Below are 15,468 nucleotides of genomic sequence, written 5' to 3' on the forward strand. Positions count from 1 at the left end.
GTTTTGCATTTTAAAATACAATTGAACATAAATAAAATTGAATATCAAGTACAAATAAAATTCTTCTTTATCAACGGCTTGAAAATAGAACTCCTCTTGACCGACGACGACTCCGATGATCACCATATTTTTATTTCATATACCGCCATCTAGCAGTAAAAGATGAGAACTAATTAAATTACAGTTTTAAAAGTGTGTAGTTCACTCTATTCACCGAAAAGATGGCGCTTATAAATTCAGTATAAAATGATACTATATTTAAATATTTTATTTTAAATTGAACTTAATTTTGAACGCATATGAACATATAAGAGTATGTGCGTTAAAAGATTCAGTAAATAAAACTAGAATTCTGGTTCAAGTTTAGTTTAGTTTATTGTTTCTCTTCCTCAGAAGATGGCGTTATTTTTGTTTCATAATCAGTAATTGTGCACATGGTTTATAGTGGTTTGTATATAGTTTCTATACTACATTGGAGTAGTTATTGTTAGTCTGCTGCACATATATTATAACCTAGTCATGGAATTGTAGAAACTTTTTCAATAATTTTATACGCGGTGTAATTGAAATAATATAAATGTGACGTTCTAATTTATACTTACTACGATATTGAAATATTGTTATATAGTTAATAATATCGATGGATTTCCATATAAATATTATTTTGATGTGAGTTTTGTTTTAAATGTTCAATTCTGGTTTCTTTTATGTATTAATTTCTATAATTTACTTTTAAACGATTTTAGTTTTTACCAGTCTTTTATAATATCCTTTAAAAAATATAACTTTCTTTTACGTATTATTATGGAAACATGAATCATTTCATAATATTAATATATAAAAATTAATATTAAAAAAATGATTAATAATAATATATTTTAAGTTATATGAAAATGTTGCTAGTATATTAAAAAATTGATCTATTAAAATAAATTTTTATTTATCATTAATATTTAATTTTACATAGAGAAATTATACGTTTAACTGTAACTGGGTTGAATCTACAATGTACTTTAGAATTAATAAGAAATATGAAAAATCGTTCTTTTGTGTATTAAATTACTAATGAGTTTTTATTATTTCATTATGTTCTAGTATTCAGTGAGCTTATGTTAAATGTTACTTAAAAGAAGGTAACATGTTAGGACCATTGAAAAGAATAAAATTTTTACATCATGCAAATAATTTGCTTTCAAATAGTAGTGTTGATTGTTTGAAGAATAATTTTGTACTATTAAGAACATTAAAGCTTACTGCAGATTGTAAGTTTAATGATGATTTAAGTGATGACGAAGATGAAAAGAAAAAAAGAAAAAAAACTATACCACTTCCCAAAATTACACTTGAGAATACAGATGGATCTTTGAGTGTTGTTCTATTGAATGAAGCAGCTAAGATTGCTAAACGGCGTAATATGTTTTTAATTAAGATGCCATATGTTGATACTAAAGGTTCTAGAGATATTTACAAAATTGTGGATCATGCAACATATATTAATAACAGTAATGCCGACACCCAAGTAGATCTTCAAAATAATAAAAAAGAGAAGAATAATAGAAGCAATAAAAGTTTCACTATATTTGCTAAAATCAATGAACATGATTTAGAAACAAAAGTGAATAATATAAACAGGTTATTAAAAAAAAATCATTTGGTTACCATTATATTAAATTGTGCTGCTGAGAATACAAATAAGGTAACAGAAGAAGTCAACATTTATCAAAATAATTAGATTGATTGCTTAGGATCTATAATCATACTAAATATACATTTGTATTTAATGTTTAATTTTTTTGTAATACATTAATGTTTCATGTAATTAATATAGTATAAGGAAGTAATTAATTTTTGTAGTAAATAATTTAAAAAATATTAATTAAAACCTATATTTTTGTGAATACTTAAAATTAAACAAGATTATATAATAATTTGTAAATGAAGAAAAAAATATTAACATCCTAATTATAAGAACTAAGTAGTGTTAGTCTGTATTTTCCAGATTTTTTCACAAGTGAAAACAAAATAATGATATTTTAGGTGGATGTAGTACAATATATAAGGAAGAAGGTAAATGGAATTGTGACAAAGGAAAAGGGAAAAGGAGATATTACAATACTGGTTTATTCACCTCCAGAAAATAAAAATAATGAGAAGAATGATTCCTGATTTAAAAAAATATAAGTTTTGTGTCAATATGAACAGTAGAAAAATAAATGATGTAAATTAATATTATTACATAAACATTACTGGATTATTTATTTATTTTATTTAAAATTAAATAATAAATCACTTTCAAATCTTTCTTTAAAATATGGAGTAACAATATGAATCAAGTTATATTTTTGATAGAGTAAGATACGAAACTTACTTTTTTTCATGTTAAGTTATTTGCAATTAAAAAAATTATAAAGCATATATTTTAACAGTATTCAAACAATCAATAACAATTAAATCAACATTAAATTTGTAATCAGTTTTATTCATAACTGTATTAATAATAGGATGGAACACAGTTTTGAAGTTCATTTTATATTATATTGTATACATATATCATTATTGTCAGATACAAGTGAAGAGACTAACATAGTAACAATGATTTGTTATTAATAAATAAACATCTTATTATCTAAAGATATGTAACATATATATTATTATCCAAAAGTTTAGTCACCTATTTCAAAATTGAAGGAGATAGTAGATTATAGTCAGCAAATCTTATATTAGGAAATGATAATGAACAAATTCCAAAAAATATTTATATTCATCAGAATTCGACAGGACCAATATAAAATTTGATTGATTATAAAAGCAATGGTAGTAATATGAAATTAAAATGAAGTTAAATAAGTACGCTTATAAAATATTATGCAATAACAACTTTGAAATTAAATGGATGTAAATACTTTATATTTATTTAACGTTTTAGAAAACAGACTAATAAGCAAAATATTTCAATTTATAAAAATTATGGACACATTTGTTTTGTTTACAACTAATAATATATAAACTACAACTTGCATGCATATTGTTTATCCTGCCTCGTTCAGAAAATAAAGTATTGAGATTAAACTTTTGGATAACAGCATATATAAAAACAATTAGTATTTCACACTTATAAGTATTTTTTCATTATTTATGGCAATTGAAACTGATTTTACTTAAACCTTAAATGTACAATTTTAATAATTATTAATTGAAGTATTTGGTCTTAAACTGAGATCTATATTTTCTTAAATCTTACACTGTAAATGCTATAAATATATGTTCCATAATGATGCTCGCACAAATGAATATAAATTATTTATGATAAACAAGTTAATTCTTGATAAAACATTTGTGAAATTGTACTTCTTATAATAGTAATTTAAATTCAATTTATTATAAAATTTCTTTGAACAGAATCTTCAGTATAATTTAATTGGGTAAAAACTAAATCTAACTATTAATCTTGTTTGCCTTTGCAAGTAACTGGAATGCGCTTCCTTTTAACTAAAAGAACTATCAAGATGTGACAATAACGATTAATTGATTTTTGTATATGTAATATTGTTTGATAATATATTTCTATCATTATATAATTCAAAATATCTGAAAGGAGGAACAGATTAAAAATATGGCATGACTTTTTGTGCGTTATGTTATATTAAAATTTCAAAAGGTTACTATAAACATATCTGTACTGATTAGAAATTTTTGTTAATTTTAATGAGTTTAAGTAGTACTACTTATTGACAAACAAAGAGTTTTGTTTTCAATGTATTTTACAATATAATGGTAATATTACTATACCTATGATAAGTTTACCAGGATATAATTGTCAATTGTAAAATAGCTTTTTCACTGAACTTTATAATGAAATTATAAAAAGATTAAGTAAATTTTTGCATTTTTATGTATCTGTGTATCAAGCGCTTTAAACACCAATATTGTAACATATTTGAAGACATTGATTGTCATTTTTATTTATGTAACTTTTAAAAATATAACAATAATTGATCAAAGAATTACTACATTCTATAATAATTTTATGGTGTCATACGATGTTAAAGAATTGAAGTAAAATAATGTTTATTACGCTTGATTTCACAATACATAAGTAAAATTCAATGAGAATCCAAGATTCAATCAACTTTAAAATAAGAATAAAGTAGAAAATATACATACTAAAAGTTTCTGTACTTTTATGGACATTTCACTGTATGACATTTCTTATATTCTACTAAAGCAGGGCATAGTTTGCCTCTAGGACCAGAGGGTTCAACTTTTACTATCCTTGTTCTATACTGTGATGCATCTCCACAGGTGGCTGTACAACGTGACCAAGGAGACCATTGCGTCATTTTGCAGTCAACTGAAACTAATTGCAATTTTAATAATTAATATTATATAATTTACATATCATATTATAATATTATTATGCACTAAAGTCATTTCATGAATGCATAAAGTCATTTCATGAATTACTGCCTTCATAAAGTAGTAGACACTAAAATAATTATTAATAGTGTTAGTATAACCTTAAGTATTTGTTATCAAAAATATATTGTAGTTTTTATTACAATATATATTGCCCTTTTTACAAATTTACTTAATATTGTTTTCAATATATATATATATATATATATATATATAACTTATATAATACTTTATTGATTTCATAGAATATTCAAGATTCTGTTATACATTTTATTACTATCAAATTTTGTATAATTCAATATTGCTACTCATTAATATTTTAATCTATTTTTAACGTGTAATCACTATTGAAATGAAAAGATAAAATTTATTATATGAGTGATTCAAGTTAATATTAAAAGAAATTATTTTGGACACATTACAGTGATATTATTAATTATAGTTGCACTATCATTAATCAAAACTTACCCTGATTTTCTTCTGCTTCGGAGTTTCGATCACGATACATGCGTCGGCTCGGTCCATCCCTTTGCAAAGCTGACAATTTCAAATTGTTCTCTTTTTAATAAAATTGAACTATTTCATTAGTTCTATTGATTATGTTAACAATGAAGGTACTTACAACAGGGTGGAATTTTATGGCATTTCTTCTTGCGACGCAATTTCTTTGGACAATTTTTACCATTACCTTTGGGAGGCACCTAGATTATTAAAATTGAATAATTTATGCCGTATAAATATCAGTTGATTTTATTAATTTTCTTTTATTATGATTTATTTCATATAAATTAAAAAATAAATAAAATGTAAAACTGCTTATTTCGATGATTTTCTTGTTTATCTTTAATTATAACTAAATATTTACCAAAATTTCCCTGGTAGTGACTGTATAGCCAGTACATCCTATGCATTTTGACCAATTACTCCATTCAGATACTTGACAATCGATGTCCTCCATTTCAGGTGATTCCATTACTTGACTGTCTGTTTGTATACCTTTGAATTCTAAACTTTCTGAAAGAAGACGATATACATTATATAATAGATATCATATACATATGATGCACGTATATTTTGTATAATCTACAAAAGCAATCATGTACAAAAATATTTTTTTTTCGAAAAGTTTCAGTGATCAACACAAACATCGAATATATATTAACATTGTATTCGTCGCATCTAAATTAACAAGCTATTAAGATTGCTGCACATGAAATGATTAATCATCAAACACACTAGAAATTCTACACCAAAAAATTCTTTAGATCATTGATGATATCTCTAAAACGTAAAACTTGTTTAAATTCTAATTTATTTAAAAATCGATGAAATTGAATATGTCCCAAAATTATACGTTCTAGTTTTTATGTTCAAAGTTACTTTAATTAAAATTAACAAATGAATGATAAATTAATTGAAATTAATTAACAAAGGAATTTATATAAAATTAGTTAAATTATCGCTAAACATCGATTGAAATATGTTGATTGTTAGCATCACCGTGGTGTGCTCGTTTTATCTTCGTGCTGCGCTGTTCCTGAGCAGGTATGTGATAGCTGAGAACGCTGCTGAGAGACACTTTATAGTTTTTCATCCCTGTCGACGTGTTTGTCCTAAAGTCTCCTGCGTTAGTTTTACGAGCAAGCGTGCACAGAGCAAGGATTAAGATCTCGTTAAAATTAAATCAATATTTAATAAGGTAAATGTAGTCGGACGCATAAGAATGTAATCGGATACACGAGTGTGTGATCGCTGTAAAAATCTTTTCAAATATTAACTTTAAGTCTCTAAATAGTTGTTTTCAAGTTTGATCAATTAACATTGATTAATCATGTTACTAATTTACATTTAAGGATATTTTGTAATTACGTGAAATATCTTATTTTTAATCTGAACAAATTTTCATTTAGATTCATTTAAAAAATATGAATTTATAAAAATAATTTACATTATTAAAATGTAGTTATTAATTAGGTGAAATTAATTGCACTTATGAATAGACGCTTTAAAGAAATAGAAATAGTATGAATTTCATTGAAATTCATTGAAATAGTATCAAATACATTAAACTCAAAAGTTTATCTTTTCTTTATTTAGAATTTTCTTTATTCGAAATTAAAGAACATGCAATGTTAAAAAGTTCTGAAGCTTGAGAGACTTCATTCTTGGGTAGAGAATGAGGCAATGGCGGTCACCGATATTTGGGGAAGTTGGACATTTTCGACTCCAGAGAAGTAAAACGTCAACTCTCAAAAGTATTCACTTTATGCAATCATGATTAAAACGCATCAAAACTTTGTACGAAATTATTCTCTTACATTCACATACTCTGGAAATGAAAATTAAGTATCGTCACAAATAAAAAGTACCGATAAAGTACTCTAAGTTTCATTTTATTCTAGATTTATCACAAGAAAGTTTTATCATCAACGGCCCAATGATGTCTCATTGCTACACATTCGAAAATAACTGCTTTTTATTTTTTATATTTACCTATCGTCGACGTTATTGTTTGCATACGCAACGTGCAAATACTAATTGTGATTTATTTACAAAACTTTATTTGAATAAAACAAAATGAAATTTATTTACAAGTGAATTTTATTTGAACATGATCGTAAACGAAGAGAACTGCAAATCTGAATAAAATTCGTTTAAATATTCAATATTTGACTTTATTAGTAAATACTCGATCGATGCTCCTCAATCTGCTGTTACCTGCAACGTGTTTTTTAATGAAATATATTTAATTACTAACGTACCGAAGTACTTAATTTTATACGATGAAAATGGCTGCGAACGACGTCGGAAACACGTGCGTTATCTTTGATAAATTTGACTAAAACTATGAAATACGGCACAGGTGCTGCTCGTTAACATGTATAGCCAATCAGAATATAGTAGATGAAGTTTTGTTGATGGTTTTATATTAAAATCTGGTATGAACATTGCAATTTTTGTCACAGCACTTTGTAGCTATAATACCGCCATATTTAAAAAGCAGCCACGAAAAAACCATGGCGCTAACGCGACTAAAACTATTTTTAGCTATAAAATATTTCAACTTGACACTTCTCGATTTTTTATTTTAAAAGTATTATATTTCAAACTGTAGAAAATGTGAAAAATCTAGTTCGTTATTAATAAATCTAGTATAACCAAGTTAGAATATCAACTAGTTACTGTTGACCATATCAATACCTACAAGTTATTTGCAACATTCAAATTTTTTATTTAAAAAATGTCTACCAAATTTATTTCAGATAGCACGATTTAAGTTTGCAAAGGGTAACTTGCAATAAATAACTTCCTACTGTTGTTTTATTACAATTATTTTTGAACCGCCATTACCTTCATTTTCTTCCTAAAAAAAATAAGATTAGTAGAATAAGCAACTTTAACAGGAGAAAAGGAAGTTACAGTTTCGATCCATGTTTTATAAATTTATTTCCGCGTTCGGAGTAACTTTCTGAACGCCGATATCGAGTTCTTTAAATCGAGAATAGGGAAAATGTTCGAGAAGCGAAACTCACTCTGAAAGTCTCTGCAAACATTTATGCAGTCCTGTTCTGTTGGGAAATTGTTGCGATTTCCATCGCAACCGGAATAACTGAACATACGGCAACGAACCGCTTGTTTGTCGAAATACGAACGTATAAAGTTTCCACTGCATCGTCCTTTTTGCATCGGTTCACTGCAGATTTCTGTAATCAATTTCAATTTTTATCTTCACATAAGAATTTGCAACGCATTGTGAACAGTAGTGCAAACTGACTTAAAGCTTCTGTAGTTGGGACACACAGTTTACAATAGTTTACATCAAGTTATAATAGTTTGCACGATGCTAAAATTGAGGTGAAACTCTAAAACCGTCATTTGAACTACTCAGAATTTATTCATTTATTTATTAAATTACATTATTTATTTAATTACAAAATTTATTGAAATGCGTTTCTTGAAACTTGTGTTAATTTCTATCAAGATAAAAGAATTAATGTATTATGGCGGTTTCTTCCTTTCGCTTTCACTCACTAAAAAATTTAATGACCTCTTCAATTTAAATCTTTCAGCTCAAACTTTGAGAAGATTTTTCTTACACTATATACTAAATTTTGATATATTAAAATTGTATCGTTTGTTTATTTATTTCCCCATTTTTAATTTTAAATTAAGTGTGCATTATAGGTTATTGTCGTGAATTGAGTAATTTGTGCGCATGCGCAGTTTTATCGCTTTCGTGCGGTCCCATCAAAAGGGGGAGAAACACCGAAGTTGTTTTACGCTGTTGTATCGATTTTCGATCTTCGATCCTTAACCTCTTAGGCACGGTTGAAGTTACGCAGCGCTGTTTATGTACTGCAGAGTTCGGCGCGAATTATGGGTAAACAGTACTACAATATATGACAATGCTATTCTTCACGCGAGTACATTAAAATGTAGTTTTTGATGGTTAAATTATAATTTTTCCCAAAGATATGATACATATATTTCAACTTTGATAATTTACTTTTTCAGAAAATTCACAAAATATGTAATTTCCAGATGTTTCCAATATCGTGTATTAGTGCAAAGAGATGTTCCCATAGTGCCGGAACTACTTGGTACCTTTTATTTGCATGTAATATACTTTTGTGGGACTTGTTAATACTCGTATAAAACGTGGTGAAGGCAAAAAAGCGAATCAAAATTTATGAAGACAGTCATTCAATTGAAACGGTGATCGAGTGAGTCAGTAGAGTGAGCCTCTGTAGTGTCGCTGTGTAATTTACGATGAGATTTGCCAAAGCTACTATAATGGATCATCGTACAGAAAGATTGTATTCATGCATATTACTATAGTGGTGCATCGTACCTAAGAGGTTAACGACTGTCAAGCCACTCGACAGATCCTTCGGATCCATTGTGTAAATTATAGATCGGTAAGTTTAGTGACTTTAACTTACGTTCAGCATCTTTCTTGGTAAAATCGCAGGTTGGAATATTTGCTACACAGGCAGTTTGCTGCAGTTTGCATTCGTCAATGTTGAGGTTCTCGTTGTTGTCTCCCACACTGCCCCAACTTCTTATCACCAATCTGGATCTCAGCTGGACACCAGGACCACAACTTGAGCTGCATGGGGACCAATCGGACCACTGTGTGTAACGATCCTCAGGACACTTCTAATTGCGGGATCAATCGACAAAAAAATTAAATCTTTATACAAACACAAGTTCTTTTGTAATAATCATTTATAATCATAAACTTGTAATTATTATAATTCTACATTGAATGCATTGTTTATTTAATATTTTACTTAATTCATATGTAACAATTTAAATATAACCTTTTGTACTTGTAATTTCTTTGCCTTCATTAGTGCATTTACTGTACAATTTTAAATAAAAATTTAGTTTAAAATAATATTAAGTTAAGTGAAAATTCAATTCTTGGAAATAATTTCAAATCTTTTAATATTAACATGGAATTTAAATACGAATTGTATGTATTTTGAAATATTTATATGTATCTACAAAAAATATGTATTTACAAAAAACAGTTAAATCGACAAAACAATAAATATAATAGAATAATTAGAATAAGTTTTAAATCAAGTTTACATTAAAGTTAAAATAAACGATTTTAATAAATGATTTAGATTAAATTTATGACGTTGAAGAATTAGTAACGTTTCGTGAAACGTTCGTGAAAAATGTTATAGCTTACTATACATAGACAGTACATGTAAATGAACGAATTAATCGATGTCATAATATGTATGCCGTAATAATTAATTCATAGAATTAATGTATTGATTAACACTTCACTTGCAATGCACAACATGAGATGATGAATGTACATACATGTTATATTGAGTGAGCAGAAGAGAAATTAAATCTTTATTGAAAATAACAATAAATATTATTGTTTACAACTCGTACCGTCACAATTTAAATTGTAACAAATTATACTTCAAATACAAAGAAATTATTCATAAAAAATAACTCTTTAAATAAAAATGTAGATATACAAAAGCTGTTAAAATGCAGATACAAATAATAACAATTTTTAAATATTGAAATCATAAGCTCGTCGTTAAAAATTTAATCGTTGAAGTATACAAATTTTTAATAACATCAATTGCGCGAGGTAACTGTGAAATTGTTCGAAATATAGAAAGTATTTCAGCTTAAATTTTAATGATATCGAAACCATTACCCGTTTGAAATTTGATTTGCGATACTAGAGAGGATTTTCTCCATTGCTTCTAACTCACTCGTACCTTGAATTAGTGGATCGTCGATTTCAATTTTCTCACGAGTAAATCGCTCGACTTACGTGAGGATGCCAGTACCATCGATGGATCTGCGAGAAATGGTGCAGGTATGGTTTTCAGTTAACTAGCGAATTGAACGAGATTATTTTGACACGTCGAAATTCGTTAGTGGCGATTCGTGTGTTCTGTGTTATTTGAAAGGCGATCTTTCAATACGGTCTGTGTTACACGATGATCGACAATTTGTTAATTATTTTTGTGAACAAGGAATAAATATCTCCATTTTGAATTTTTTAAGGTTTATAGAGATTTTAATTAAGTAGTACGATTTCAATTTTGAAATTTTCAAATTTCCAAATTTTCCAAATTTCCAAATTCTCAAAATTTTCAATTTTTCAAATTTCCAAATTTTCAATTTTCTAAATTTTCAAAATTTCAAAACTCAAATTCTTAAATTTCCAATTTTAAAATTTCTGGATTTCCGAATTTCCAAATTTTCAAAATTTCAAATCTCAAATTCTTAAATTTCCAATTTTGAAATTTTTGGATTTCCGAATTTCAAATTGCAAATTTTTAAATTTCCTATTTTTCAAATCTTAAATTTTCAAATTTCAAATTTCCGAATTTTCGAATGCTAAATTTCCAAATTTCCAAATATCCGAATATTAAATTTCCAAATGTTCATATCTTATATGTCTTAAACTTGCTAATTCTGTATATATAATTATGGGATATCGATGTATCGAAATAAACTTAGAATCGACATAGACACATATCGAACACAATTAACATTTTAACACTAGATTTACGCTGTCCATAAAAATGTCGGATTTCTTATTTTCAATTATAAAAATCATTATCAAGTTTTTGTCAAAGTAACCTTCATCAAGATAAATTATAATATATTATAATACGATAAATTATTGTATATATTGCATAATAATTATTTATATAAAATTATTGTATAATTATTTATTTCCATAATATAATTTCAATTTAAATATAAGTGGCCATTAAATGTCCATAAATATAGGACCAAGTATGCTCATTTCTCCTTGCTTCAATATTCGGATACTACCTTCCAGTTCAAAATTACGTTTACTCCGTTTCGTTCTTTTTACGACCGAATTGAAACTGTTATTGTCGAAGTGCACGCGTGTTTCGTGAGGTAATCGAAAGATAAGCCGATACAGTTACGCGATAATAATTAGTAAATTCCATGAAATTCTCGAAGGTTCTGTACCTGCTGCCATTCCTCGGTTACCTCCACCGCCGGTTCCTCTCCCTCGTAATCCTCTCCATCACCATTGTCCTCCTGCTCCACATCATTCTCGTCCGCCTGGTTAGACGGTTCTCTTACCTCATCCGCATCCTCATCAGGGCACGGTTCGTTCTCACAGTCGATCGTCTGTTGAAAGTCCGATCTATCCATGCCAGCTTTGCATATTTTGCGATGTTTCTTCTCGCGGAAGTTCCTTGATCTGGTTTTGTGACCTGGTCCACAGGTTGTTGTGCACGAACTCCAGCTACTCCAATTTTCGAGAGCGCACATTTCTGTGTTCGACACGGGGTGACGCTCTCCTTTACTGCATCGATACAAAATCCACTCGTTTTTAATCTATGTTAATCAGATACTATTACAAAACGTATAAAGACTCGATATAAGTGAATCTTTTAGGTATGAACTTTCGCGTATAGATCTTATTGATATTTTGGCGAACGTAGAAAAGCGAGCGAAGAAAATATCTGAATGGAAGGTAAACAGTAATATATCGATGAGACAATTCTAATAAAGGGATAATATTTTTTGTTGTGAAACTTTTACCAACATATTTGTGTAACTTTCCTGGTTAAAATACGATCAAACACGACGTCATTCGGAATATATTTATTTATTATTTCAAACTTTCGTTTATTTCCAGATTTTACTGTGGTAAGATTTGCGGTAAACGAATGAGCGATGACATGTCGCGTAATTTCGTTTCTTTTCGGTGTAATTCGGATCATCACGTGATACGTCTGACAGTCAAACGTGAATTTGAAATTTAAATATTATTATTTGAATATTAGAACTATTCAAGGTATTCAAGCATTCAATTTCGGTAGAGTTATTAAATATATTAATATTTTTGAATTATTCAATATTCTGGTGCTTAATTATTTGAATAATTTGAGCATCTATTATTGGAATTATTTGAATAGTCGAATGTTAAATCCGAATTTTACCGGTATTCGAATGTTATATTATATTTCATAAGATTGAAGAACTGAAAAGATGAAATATTTAAGAAAATGAGAAACTCCAATAAAGATGAAGAAATTACCTAATCCAAAATTATATAATCCAATAAATGAAGAAATTCCAATAAAGAATTGAAAACTGGAAAATTGAAAAATTAAAAAATGGAAAGACCGAAAAATTGAATATTTGAACAATTGAGTAATTAAATAATCGAGTAATTGAATAATTGAGCAACTGAATAATTAAATAATTGAATAATTGAACAATGGAGTAATTGAATAATCGAGTAACTGAGTAATTGAACAATTGAATAACTGAACAGTTGAACGATTGAACAATGAACAAGCGAACAATTGAATAACTGAACAATCGAATAATTGAATAATTAAGTAATTGAATAATGGAATAATTGAATAATTTAATTCTTACAGAAGGGAAGAATTGGGAAATGGAATAATGAAAGAATTGAAAAACTAAAGAATTAAAGAGCTGAAGAAGTGAGTAATTGAAGAATTGAAAAACAGAATAATTAAAGAATTGATAAATAGAGAAGTTAAAGAATGGAAGAACTAAAAAACACAAAGATTAAAAATGTGACGAGTAGACGAACTTAAAAATTGAATAATTGTAAAAGTTAAAACTCCAAAAACGTAAAATTTTTTGAACTAATTAGCAAGTTGAAAGTTGCAAGAATTTGAAATGTGGGAACAGAAGAGTTCAGGAAGTTTTGTAAATCTGACAATTAAGAATTTAAAGCTTCGGTAACTCGTCAATTTAAAAATTTGAATATTTAGGAATATGGAAATTTAGAAATATCGGAACGTGAGACAGGTTAGGTTGCACGGTGCGCCAATGTTTCAACTGAAACGCGTTATACAACACGGTGATATTCTTATACACGAATAATCCCTAAAATTCGTGGAATCTGATCAGTCCGGTAGTTCCATGCGAGGTTGGTAAATTCACAGTTCTGTTTAAATTTCGGAATGCTTGTTCATGCTATAAAGCCACCTTAACACGGTCGGTTTCCTAACACTTTCGGCTAATACAAGCTCTCGAGGATTTTAACGAGCCGACAGCTGGACAAGTGTCGCTGGAACGGCACAATGCTGGCTCGTTAAAATTCCAGCAGTTTGCATTCGCTCGGATTATAAACCGACGAGCGAGCACGTCCAATCTTGTTTTCCAGCGATTTTGGTTCTTAAATAGCAAGAAAGATACCGTGAGGACTTAACTGTCCACGAATTCGCCGAAGGACAGAGCGAAATTGCTAACCGAACCGCGTATCAAAATTTAAGTGGTTTTATAGCGGCATAAAATTGGCACGAAGTGATGATTGAAATTTTTTGGCTTAATAAGAGTACGCTCGTTCCATCGGGGATGGACAGATTTGGGGACTGAGATAATACAAAGTTCCGGAAATTAAGGAAGTTAGAATGTATAGTGGTCAATACGGTAGTTCGCTCTAAGTTTTAGTCCTGGGGAAAATGGTAACGCAGGAAAAATAGGTTTTATTGGACATCGTTCGGTTTATAACTTTACAAATATAGAAAATTTCGAATTTAAACATTTGCAGATTTTCAGGAGTCACTTTCAAATTGTTTAGTTCTAAGAGTTGGGAATTTGGGGATTTAAAGAATTAGGAAATTTAGGAAATTCAGAAAGCTTGAGGAATTTTTGGTAATTTGTGAAATGGGAACTTAATGAAAAGGGAAATATAGGAATTTTTGTTTTAATTTGGGAAATTTAAAAAATGTGATAAATTTGTGAAATTTAAGAAATTCAGGAAACTTTTTTCGATAATTTGGGAAATTTAAAAAATGTGATAAATTTGGGAAATTTATGAAATTTAGGACATTCATAGATTTAGAAATCTGGGAATAAAGAGTTAAAATCCCTATGTTAACTTCACGAATAGCGCTAAAAAGCGGAACTCTCCGTACATGCTTGACTTGTACTACTTATGATTTCAAGTTCCTTCAAGAACAAACAGCAAACAAAGAGATATAACAAACATAAATAATTCAAAAAATAATGATAATTACCAGTGCGAGTTCTTCCCAAAACATGTCAATTTGTCAGAAAGGGGAACATTGCAGTTATTCGTTACGGCAGCAGCTTCATCGAGATAGTGCCTTTGTCTGAATTGAGTTCCACGACCGCACGTCACGGAACACGCATCCCAAGGACCCCATTGTGTCACCCTGCATGCTTCTACATACGACAGAAATCATATTGTTTTTTAATATCACTTCCTTCGAGTGATACAATTGCGTTCTCGTTTCAGAACAAGACCATCGTGATAGCACTTGTTTCGCTATTGTGAAATTGTTGCCAGAAGTCTGAGATCAACACTGATTTCAACGAGGCCAATTAATTTTTATTTCTAACGTTATGACATTAGAGATCGAATACGTGCTCATTCTACAGTGATAATAAATTGAATGTATTCAAGTATTATTTTATTAAGAAGCAATTAAATGGAGGACGAAGTATAGGGGTGTATATGTATACAGGGTGGCTCACCACATTTTGTCATCTAGATTTGCGTCATTA

General features: G+C 28.5%; 2 protein-coding genes and 1 long non-coding RNA gene across 13 annotated transcripts in view; 2 read left to right on the top strand and 1 right to left on the bottom strand.

Annotated features, from left to right (window-relative positions):
- Positions 1 to 303: 303 nt before the first annotated feature.
- LOC100876293 (uncharacterized) lies at positions 304 to 2,241 on the top strand. Of its 3 annotated transcripts, none has more exons than XM_076540697.1 (3): positions 304 to 447; positions 1,096 to 1,696; positions 2,038 to 2,241. In XM_076540697.1, exons 2-3 carry the CDS (start codon positions 1,139 to 1,141, stop codon positions 2,164 to 2,166), a joined length of 687 nt encoding a protein of 228 aa, XP_076396812.1. In that variant the 5' UTR covers positions 304 to 447; positions 1,096 to 1,138; the 3' UTR covers positions 2,167 to 2,241. The 3 variants fall into 3 exon arrangements, with proteins under 3 accessions (XP_076396812.1, XP_003707494.1, XP_012150410.1); XM_003707446.3 differs by lacking the exon at positions 304 to 447 and adding an exon at positions 463 to 669 and having other exon boundaries at positions 2,000 to 2,136; XM_012295020.2 differs by lacking the exon at positions 304 to 447 and adding an exon at positions 466 to 669.
- A 960-nt stretch (positions 2,242 to 3,201) lies between these two features.
- Positions 3,202 to 15,468, bottom strand: part of LOC100876410 (spondin-1) — a 58,960-nt gene continuing 46,693 nt past the window's right edge. For 3 of the 9 annotated variants that reach the window (XM_076540690.1, XM_076540688.1, XM_076540695.1), the window contains 10 exons: positions 14,958 to 15,126; positions 11,914 to 12,256; positions 10,733 to 10,759; positions 9,360 to 9,576; positions 7,950 to 8,120; positions 5,917 to 6,039; positions 5,282 to 5,430; positions 5,039 to 5,117; positions 4,885 to 4,953; positions 3,202 to 4,357 (listed from right to left, as the gene is read on the bottom strand). In XM_076540690.1, coding sequence (XP_076396805.1) covers positions 4,182 to 4,357; positions 4,885 to 4,953; positions 5,039 to 5,117; positions 5,282 to 5,430; positions 5,917 to 6,039; positions 7,950 to 8,120; positions 9,360 to 9,576; positions 10,733 to 10,759; positions 11,914 to 12,256; positions 14,958 to 15,126 — 1,523 coding nt within the window. In that variant the 3' untranslated portion in view covers positions 3,202 to 4,181. Of the gene's footprint in view, positions 4,358 to 4,884; positions 4,954 to 5,038; positions 5,118 to 5,281; positions 5,431 to 5,916; positions 6,040 to 7,182; positions 7,781 to 7,949; positions 8,121 to 9,359; positions 9,577 to 10,732; positions 10,760 to 11,913; positions 12,257 to 14,957; positions 15,127 to 15,468 lie in introns of those variants that run through there. The other 6 variants (XM_076540691.1, XM_076540689.1, XM_076540693.1 and 3 more) reach the window with 5 other exon arrangements.
- On the top strand, positions 8,464 to 9,819 carry LOC105663760 (uncharacterized). Its single transcript, XR_001097170.2, has 3 exons — positions 8,464 to 8,852; positions 8,932 to 9,335; positions 9,410 to 9,819. It is a non-coding gene; the product is annotated as an uncharacterized LOC105663760 (long non-coding RNA).

The sequence above is a fragment of the Megachile rotundata genome, chromosome 15 (genome assembly GCF_050947335.1).
Source record: "Megachile rotundata isolate GNS110a chromosome 15, iyMegRotu1, whole genome shotgun sequence".
Lineage (NCBI taxonomy): Eukaryota > Metazoa > Arthropoda > Insecta > Hymenoptera > Megachilidae > Megachile > Megachile rotundata.